This window comes from Thunnus albacares, chromosome 12 (assembly GCF_914725855.1).
Source record: "Thunnus albacares chromosome 12, fThuAlb1.1, whole genome shotgun sequence".
NCBI classification, from domain to species: Eukaryota; Metazoa; Chordata; class Actinopteri; order Scombriformes; family Scombridae; genus Thunnus; species Thunnus albacares.
In genome coordinates this window covers 30,078,948-30,089,200 of record NC_058117.1, presented here as the reverse complement: position 1 = coordinate 30,089,200, position 10,253 = coordinate 30,078,948, and the positions used below count along the sequence as shown (strand labels likewise).

The 10,253-nt window shown below is 39.9% G+C and overlaps 2 protein-coding genes across 2 annotated transcripts; both read right to left on the bottom strand.

Annotated features, from left to right (window-relative positions):
- Window positions 1–857: 857 nt before the first annotated feature.
- On the bottom strand, window positions 858–2,805 carry LOC122993905 (tripartite motif-containing protein 16-like). Its single transcript, XM_044368357.1, has 2 exons — window positions 991–2,805; window positions 858–899 (listed from the first exon to the last, which is right to left on the bottom strand). The coding sequence occupies exon 1, from the start codon at window positions 2,685–2,687 to the stop codon at window positions 1,014–1,016; it is 1,674 nt and encodes a 557-aa protein (XP_044224292.1). The 5' UTR covers window positions 2,688–2,805; the 3' UTR covers window positions 858–899; window positions 991–1,013.
- Window positions 2,806–4,569: 1,764 nt separating this feature from the next.
- LOC122993434 (tripartite motif-containing protein 16-like) lies at window positions 4,570–10,114 on the bottom strand. The gene is made up of 3 exons (XM_044367586.1): window positions 9,626–10,114; window positions 8,314–9,507; window positions 4,570–4,632 (listed from the first exon to the last, which is right to left on the bottom strand). The coding sequence occupies exons 1-3, from the start codon at window positions 9,884–9,886 to the stop codon at window positions 4,570–4,572; spliced, it is 1,518 nt and encodes a 505-aa protein (XP_044223521.1). The 5' UTR covers window positions 9,887–10,114.
- Window positions 10,115–10,253: the final 139 nt, after the last annotated feature.

The following is a 10,253-nucleotide window of genomic DNA, read 5'->3' as shown; positions in this document are numbered from 1 at the left end:
TCGTCACGACTCAACAAAACATTTTCACACCCAAATTTGACTATTTTTATAAACTATTTTTTCCAGTTTTTTTAGACCTGTGTAACAAATCCTCTTTATTGACTAAATGCACAAATAAAATCTCAGTTTGTTAAAAGCAACAAGTCATAGAAAACTCTGCTCATTTCTCTGTGATGAAGCTGTTTTAGTGAAGAAAGCTGAAAGTACAGAGACTGACTGACAAACGTTCTTCTGCTCTGAACATGAACTCTGTACTTTGTGGTGTTTCAGGAGGAAAACTGCCTCAAATAAATTCTCATATTAGTTTCACATTTTCTCCAGAAGCTTTGAACGAGATCCTGAGATGAAGACAGAAGAAAATACTTTGTTCATTCTTTAAATAAAACATCTTTATTGATGATATAAAGCTTCAGATTGTTCACACATTCAATCAGTAAAGTCTGTTAAATGACTCTTGTTCAATGATTTCATGTTCAGATTCACTTCATCCACACAATCAGTTAGTTTAACCCAGAATATCAGCTATGTACAACAACGTAATAAATTATCTCCTCCTCGTTGATTATCATGTTAATTATAGTCCTATAACACATTTCTTTACAAATTTACAAAGTGATGAGAACAAAATATGCATGATGAAGGAAGTTCTGCTGTTTTTTCTGTTTAAGAAACAACAACACACAAATACATCAATACAAACATGAAACTAACATTTAGAACAAAGAGAAGTTTATATTTTAATCTGAAGAAACGTCAGTGAAGGTAAAAGATGTCATCATGAGCAATGATAGCCTCCATGGATAAAAACACACAGGAAAAAGTGACATTTAAAGAAACTCAAAATGTCATCAGAACAACAAATGATAAAAAAGTGTTGACAATCCCAGTTTGATTGACAGCTGATCTCTGTGCAGTTCAGAAACACCACAGCAACGAGCTCTCAGAAACAATGGAGACAAAAACATGAAGAATTACAACAGAATCTGACACATGAAGTCTGAAATGACTTCTGTCTATTTGAGTTTACACAACTCAGCTGTGGCTCCAGAACCAAGACTAAGTCCAGCATAGAGAGGCTGAGTGAATGTGGTCTGGACTCTGTGGAGGAGAGTCATGGTTTCAGAGACGCTGTAGAAGGACAGAATACCTGCACTGTGATCCAGGTACACTCCTACTCTGGAGGAACCAGGACCTGAGACGGGAGTTGAGACATTGTTGAACAAAAACATATAACTGTTAGTGACACATCTTAAAGCCCAAGATTTGTCATTACATCCAAATAGACAATCATTTGAGCCTCCTGCTCTCCTGATATTCTTGTATGCGATTGCTACAAGAACTACTCCTCCTCTCCACTCCACCTCCCAGTAACAACGTCCAGTCAGACTCTCTCTACTCAGGACCTGACACCACCATCCAGTGAATCTGTCTGGATGACTAGAATAAGGCTGGTGTTGACTCATTTGTTCTGCTTTTCTGTTGCCCTCAGATAATAACACCTGTGTGTTTGCTGTGTTTGGATCCAGTGTGATTTCACATGAATATTTTAAGAACTCAGCTCTGGTCTTGGGTTCTGGTTCTGACAGTAAACCATCCACATTACTCACTGTCAGTGAGATGTTTGTCCATTTCTCCCTCAGGATGTCCTGTAGTTGATCTCTGAGCTCTGACACAGCTGCTGTCACATCCTCAAAGTATCTCAGAGGACGGATATTGATGCTGGATGAGACTGTAGGTTCACTGAGTTGTGACAGTGAGGGGTAGTTGTGTAGAAACTGGTTGTGATCCTCTGTGTGTGAGAGCTGCTTCAGTTCAGCGTCTCTCCTCTTCAGCTCAGTGATCTCTTGCTCCAGCTTCTCCTGAAGCTCTTCGACTCGAATCACTTCAGTTTCCTGCTGGGATCTGATCTGCTGCTTCACATCAGAGCTTCTTTTCTGGATGAGACTGATCAGCTCAGTGAAGATCTTCTCACTGTCCTCCACTGCTTTATCAGCAGAGCGACTGACGGCCTCCACCTCCTGTTGAAGCAGCTTCACATCTTTCTCTCTGTCCTGGATTCTCTGCTGGATGTTTTGTCGACTCACTTCGAGCTCTCTCTGCCTCTCAGTCCTTTCTACTGCAGCTGAGACTGTGTCGTGGCCTTTATGTTCATCCACAGGGCAGAGATAACAGATACTCTGCTGATCAGTACGGCAGAACATCTTCATCACCTCATCATGACGAGAGCAGATGTTCTCCTGGAGCTTCTTGGAGGGGTCGACCAGCTTGTGTTTCTTGAATGCAGGTGATTCATAGTGAGGTTGGAGGTGTTTCTCACAGTAAGAGATCAGACACTGCAGACAGGACTTGAGAGCTTTCAGCTTCCTCACAGTGCAGACATCACAGGCCACATCTTCAGGTCCAGCATAGAAGTGATCAGCAGGAGCAGCTTGGAGTCCAGTCTTCTTCACCTCCTCCACTATATCTGCTAACATGGTGTTTTTCACCAGGACAGGCCTCGGTGTGAAGGTCTGTCTGCACTGAGGGCAGCTGTAGATTTTCTTCTCATCCTCTTCATCCCAGAAACCTTTAATACAGCTCATGCAGTAGCTGTGTCCACAGGGAATAGTCACCGGATCCTTCAGTAGATCCAGACAGATCGAACAGCAGAATTTTACTCCGTCCAGCTGAGCTCCTTGCTGCGCCATTTCACCTCTCAGTGACAACCACTGTCTGAGTTTCACTTTCTGAGAAGTGAAACTAGTTTGAGCTCTGATCTAAACAGCATGTGTTTCTGCAGTGAATGGAGGCTGCAGCTCTTTTACATGTTGGTTATACCCATCTTCAAACTGTAGATCTTAAGGGGAGGGAACAAGGAAATATGTGGACAGACCGGAGCTTGTTGTGTTTGAGAGCAGAAAGAAGAGGGAGGAGTTATCAAGCTATGATTCATTCAAGGAAGAGGAGCAGTATGAGAGAGATACTGTGTGTTTAAACCTTTTTTTATACAATGAAGCTCACGTCTCATTTGAAAACACTGGTCACCTGCTTTCTGGTGGCAAAGTCATCTTGGGAATTTGGGAGAGATCTACAGATGACTCCCCATTTTTCTGAATCACTGTATTCTCCTAAAATCCAGCTCAGTTCAACTTTTTCTTAAATGCAACATTTCAAACACAATAGATAAAGAATGAAGACATGAAACACTCTTGTAAAATATTGAATTTCTCAAAATGTTGATTAATTAATGTTCAGTATTAGTGCTTTTAGCATTTTAAACTCAGAACTGTTTTAAGATAATTGATTAGAAGCTATATTCTAATGTTAGATCTAAAAAATTCAAAAAGTAAATAATGTTGTTGCAGCTCTGAATCCCACAGGACATGAATTCACCAGATTATTTGGCTCTGCAGTTAAACTGGAGACTGTAATGATCCGTGTTACCCTCTGTCCAAAGCTGTGATCTACTTGTTTCATCACAGAACAAAGAAATATACAGTACTGTGCAAAAGTTTTAGGCACCTTAGATGTTTAGATTCTTATCCCTTATGCAATACCATCAGGGAGGTGTCTGATCGGTCCCAAATTTATTCATGACATGACAATGACTCCAAGCATGCAGCTAGAGTCATAAAGAACTATTTTCAGCAACAAGAAGAATGATGAGTCCTGCAACAAATGGTATGGTTTGGCCCCCACAGAGCCCTCATCTCAACATCATGGACTCAATCTGGGATTACATGTAGAAGCACCTCAGATGGCCTAAATAATAAATCCACAGAAGATCATTTTTTTCTCCAGGATGGTTACAACAACCTTCCTGCAAGTTACCATGAAAAACCGTGTTAAAGTAAACCAAGGAGAACTGCTGCTGTTTTAAAGGCAAAGCTACTCACAACAAATATTGATTTCATTTAGCTTTCTGCTGTTTACTCAACTTTGTAAGAAGTTAATTGATAAATTAAAACAATTTATAGCAATATTTTTGTAAGTATTCTCACTTTACTTTTAATGACTAAAACGTTTGCAGTATATTATTTTGTTTTTCTTTTTTTTGTGTGTGAATTTAAGAAAAGGAAATCCACGTGCTTTTCCCGTTTTTGTCTTCAAATCGGCAAATTGGAATAGAAATTAAACCAAAACCAGAAAACAACTTGTTTTTCACATTTATTGATATATTGATATATATATATATATATATATATATATATATATATTATCTGCCCCGACTGCATCTCTATAGAAACATTGTCATTGGCTTTGCTTTCTAAACTTCTTTCTGTAACAGCAGCAGAAAAACCAGTGAGCCTTGATTCATCATCCACCACTGAAAAGACTAATAGAAACACCAGTAAAGGTAAAAATGTTGGTGTAAATGTCCCCAAAACAACTGATTATTGGATCCACTAAAGACAATCTGTCCGGGAAATTTTCAGAAACAATTCTACTGGTTATTACTCACAGGTGAGTAGTGGTAGTTCAACTTGTGAGTCGATATTCAGTTCTGATCCACCAGTCAGTGCACAGACCATGTGACCATGTGACCTCTCTGTGAGTCGCCACCTTATTGTGGTGGAGGGGTTTGTGTGCTCAGAGGATGCTGGCAGCTGTGTTATCTGGAGCAAAGCTCTTGGTAGGGTCTCCCACGGCAAACTGGTCCCCAGTGATGAGCCAGACGAAGAGCAATTCATGTCAGGACTTAATGTCAGACACGTTACTGGAGCTTGTACAGCACCACCCACAAGGAACAACCAGCCTCAGTTTTAAAAAAAATGATCCTGCAGATTTTCATTTAGAAATAGGTTCATTTTATCTCAGGTTTCCTGCAGATCCTTATTTTGAATTATGGTCGGTCTTAAATTCTGAATCAATGCAGACTCACAGGATTAACTTGTTTAAATATAAAATACTTTGGACTTTGGTTTCGACTCAGTCAGGCCCGGCTGAAGGTAACAGATTGAGGAAGTAAACAAAACAGAGGAGAGGACTTTGCTCAGCCTGCATTGGTTTACAAGACACCATAAATTCAAACAAGCCAGGACCAGAGGACAGCTTGTACATTGTCAAACAACAGAGAAAGAAAATAAAGAAACAACCGAAGCATCTTTCACCTTCAGACCATCATTGAGTAGGACAGAACTCCCAACTCACTGACAGAAGCTTACTATGTATTACTGAAATATCAAAATAAACACTGATTAAATCTTATTTCCTACTAGTTTAATGGGCTGTTAAAGTGGATGAAAGGTTGGTACATATTCTGTATGTCCAGAACTGCTGAGCTAGTTAACTTAATGTCTAAAACTTGTGTAATTTCTTGGGTCGTGAGGTTTCATACAGAATTAACTCTGAAATAACAGAATTAAAAAGTGCTTCAGTGGCTCCTGGTTAATCAGTTGGAGCTTTGTATTAGAACAGGACTATTTCTGTTGGCCTTGACTCAGTCTCAGGCTCATGTTGACTATTTACTTTGAATAACAAAAACATCCCTATCAATAATAATAATGATATTGATTTCAAAGGTATTGCTCAGACCTAATGTGCATTTGTTGGTTTTGTTACATTTTCCATGTTGAGGTCTTAAAGAGCATTAAAAAGTGTGCAGCAACGCTATGAAGCTAATAGTAAATGTCCAATTTGAAATGCAGAAGTGTTCCAGCAGTGCAGAGACAGAAGTGATTTTAATTACCTAATTGAATAACAAATAATGAGCCCTGTATATACACAGTTTGTACTACAGATGGGTCTCTATGACGACCGAGTAATGTGATATCAGAGTTTTTATAACTTGTGAATGTGACTGTTGAATGTGAGCTGCAGCGCGACAAAAAGACACAAACTGTGTAACAGAGCTGCTTCATCATGTGACCTCCGAGACGACCGACTGCAGGTCAAACAGATTGGTTTGTCTTTTGCTGCTTAATTTAACAAATACTGAAATAAAATTATGTTTAAAATACTGTATATAGTTTCTAAAATGTTTACTGTGTAATTATAAATTGAAAAAATCTAAACTTGTTTTATTTCAGAGTTCTGTGGTGATTTGAAGTTGTTTGTTCTGGATTATTTTCTCTCTGCTTCAGTCGTGGTTGGAGACACTTTTTCACCTTTTTCCTTCATGTTTGGAAAAATCCTCACATTTATTACACAAGAAACTCTGCTTTGTTAAAGTTAAATGGCTTTTAATTTTCATGGTGGTTCATGATGACAAACAGAACCAACATGTATGACCTAGACACCAGTCTCCCTCAGGGTCAACCAATCACACACTGTCATCTGTTGTCATGACTATCCCACTACTGTTATGATGATGTGCTGCCACCTGCTGGCTGCTTCCTGTCACTGCTCACACCTGTCCACAGGTAACACAGCTGATCTGTTTTTAGCTTCACTTCTTTTTTGGACTCTTGTTGTGTGACTTGTTTTGTGTTTCAGTGCAGCTGTTAACATCTGTGTGTCTTTCTGTTCACAGGAGCTGATTTCTGTCAGTCAGTCCTGGTCAAAGATCAGGAAGTGGACCAATGTGAGGATACTGAAACATCACAACTTCTCCTGTTTCCTGTTACCACACACACCTCTGTGTCTCTGAGCCACAAACTGGCTGAAAGTCGGGAACTGATGAAGCCAAACTCTGGTTTATCTTTTACCCACATCCCTGCTCTTTACTTTATTATGATTTGGATGCTTAACAAACAGTAACATGATAAAGGAGATGAGCAACAAAACAGCAGGTGTCAACACAAATCTTCACCAAACATCTATGATGAACTCTTAATGGCTTAAAACTAGAATGAACATGTCAAGTTCTCCTGATATTGATTCTGATTAGACTGCATGCAGCTTTTCATATGTTTGGTATCATTATGATAAAATGATTCCTAAATTACTTCTGGACTAGAAAAGGTGGAGTAACTTTACCTGTGATGGTGCAATAAATCAATCACAGTTATCAGAAACACTAATCATGACAGTTTTAGATGCATTTCTTTGTTGTCAATTAAGCATAAATAACAGAAAGTCTTCAGCACAGCAGGCACTTTTGTGGATTGAGAGATTAAATCCTGAACAAAATGAGTCACAAGAAGTTTGAATCAAGTCTGGATTCAAACTTTACAACCCAGAAGTGTCTGACTGTGAGGAGACAGAGCTAAACACTGAACCAACATGACAGCCTCATTCTGAACTTTCATCTTCATGAAAATCAACATCAAAACTAATTAAAAGACCTCAAGTTCATGACGACACAATATCTGTTGTCTTATGTGTGTCAGACTCAACAAAACGTCTTCACATCCACATTTGATCAAATCAATTCTTATTATTTCATCAGTTTTTTCAGGCCTGAGTACAGAATCCTCTTTATTGCCTCAATGTACAAATAAAATCTCAGTTTGTTAAAACAACAAGTGATAGAAAACTCTGCTCATTTCTCTGTGATGAAGCTGTTTTAGTGAAGAAAGCTGAAAGTACAGAGACTGACTGACAAACGTTCTTCTGCTCTGAACATGAACTCTGTACTTTGTGGTGTTTCAGGAGGAAAACTGCCTCAAATAAACTCTCATATTAGTTTCACATTTTCTCCAGAAGATTTGAATGAGATCCTGAGATGAAGGCAGAAGAAAATACTTTGTTCATTCTTGACAAAAACATCTTTATTGATTATGTAAAGCTTCAGATTGTTCACACATTCAATTAGTAAAGTCTGTTAAATGACTCTTGTTCAATGATTTCATGTTCAGATTCACTTCATCCACACAATCAGTTAGTTTAACCCAGAATATCAGCTATGTACAACAACATCATAAATGATCTCCTCCTTGACTATTATCATGATAATTATAGTTCTATAACACATTTCTTTACAAATTTACAAATTGATGAAAACAAAATATCTTTGATGAAGGAAGTTCTGCTGTTTTCTCTGTTTAATAAACAACAACACACAAATACATCAATACAAACATGAAACTAACATTTACAACAAAGAGAAGTTTATATTTTCATCTGAAGAAACATCAGTGAAGGTAAAAGACGTCATCATGAGCAGTGATAGCCTCTATGGATAAAAACACACAGGAAAAAGTGACATTTAAAGAAACTCAAAACATCATCAGAACAACAAATGATAAAAAAGTGTTGACAATCCCAGTTTGATTGACAGCTGATCTCTGTGCAGTTCAGAAACACCACAGCAACGAGCTCTCAGAAACAATGGAGACAAAAATATGAAGAATTACAACAAAGAATCTGATACATGAAGTCTGAGATGAGTTTTGTCTATTTGAGTTTACAGAACTCAGCTGTGACTCCAAACTGTAAAAACCAAAATCCAGCATAGAGAGGCTGAGTGAATGTGGTCTGGACTCTGTGGAGGAGAGTCATGGTTTCAGAGACGCTGTAGAAGGACAGAATACCTGCACTGTGATCCAGGTACACTCCTACTCTGGAGGACTGAGGACCTGACACGGGACTTGTGATGTTGTTGAACCAAAATATATAACTGTTAGTGTCACATCTTAAAGCCCAAGATTTGTCATTGAGTCCAAATATACATTCATTTGAGCCTCCTGCTCTGCTGATATTCTTGTATGCAACTGCTACACGAATTGCTCCTCCTCTCCACTCCACCTCCCAGTAACAACGTCCAGTCAGACTCTCTCTACTCAGGACCTGACACCATCCAGTGAATCTGTCTGGGTGACTAGAATAAGACTGTTTTTGACTCATGAATGTTGCTTTTCTGTTCCCATCAGATAATAACAGACGTGTGTTTACTGTGTTTGGATCCAGTGTGATTTCACGTGAATATTTTAAGAACTCAGCTCTGGTCTTGGGCTCTGGTTCTGACAGTAAAACGTCCACTTCAGCCACTGTCAGTGAGATGTTTGTCCATTTCTCCCTCAGGATGTCCTGTAGTTGATCTCTGAGCTCTGACACAGCTGCTGTCACATCCTCAAAGTATCTCAGAGGACGGATATTGATGCTGAATGAGTCTGTAGGTTCACTGAGTTGTGACAGTGAGGGGTAGTTGTGTAGAAACTGGTTGTGATCCTCTGTGTGTGAGAGCTGCTTCAGTTCAGCGTCTTTCCTCTTCAGCTCAGTGATCTCCTGCTCCAGCTTCTCCTGAAGCTCTTTGACTCGACTCACTTCAGTTTCCTGCTGGGATCTGATCTGCTGCTTCACATCAGAGCTTCTTTTCTGGATGAGAAGGATCAGCTCAGTGAAGATCTTCTCACTGTCCTCCACTGCTTTATCAGCAGAGCGACTGACGGCCTCCACCTCCTGTTGAAGCAGCTTCACATCTTTCTCTCTGTCCTGGATTCTCTGCTGGATTTGTTGTCGACTCACCTCGAGCTCTCTCTGCCTCTCAGTCCTTTCTGCTGCAGCTGAGACTGTGTCGTGGCCTTTATGTTCATCTACAGAGCAGAGATAACAGATACTCTGCTGATCAGTACGGCAGAACATCTTCATCACCTCATCATGACGAGAGCAGATGTTCTCCTGGAGTTTCTTGGAGGGGCCGACCAGCTTTCTCACAGTAAGAGATCAGACACTGCAGACAGGACTTGAGAGCTTTCAGCTTCCTCACAGTGCAGACATCACAGGCCACATCTTCAGGTCCAGCATAGCAGTGATCAGCAGGAGCAGCTTGGAGTCCAGTCTTCTTCAGCTCCTCCACTATATCTGCTAACATGGTGTTTTTCACCAGGACAGGCCTCGGTGTGAAGGTCTGTCTGCACTGAGGGCAGCTGCAGATTTTCTTTTCATCCTCTTCATCCCAGAAACCTTTAATACAGCTCATGCAGTAGCTGTGTCCACAGAGAATAGTCACCGGATCCTTCAGTAGATCCAGACAGATCGAACAGCAGAATTTTGCTCCGTCCAGCTGAGCTCCTTGCTGCGCCATTTCACCTCTCAGTGACAACGACTGTCTGAGTTTCACTTTCTGAGAAGTGAAACTAGTTTGAGCTCTGATCTAAACAGCATGTGTTTCTGCAGTGAATGGAGGCTGCAGCTCTTTTACATGTTGGTTACACCCATCTTCAAACTGTAGATCTGAAGGGGAGGGAACAAGGAAATATGTAGACAGACTGGAGCTTGTTGTGCTTGAGAGCAGGAAGAAGAGGGAGGAGTTATCAAGCTATGATTCATTCAAGGTAGAGGAGCAGTTAGAGAGAGATACTGTGTGTTTAAACCTTTTTTTATACAATGACGCTCATGTCTCATTTGAAAACACTGGTCACCTGCTTTCTGGTGTCAAAGTCATCTTGGGA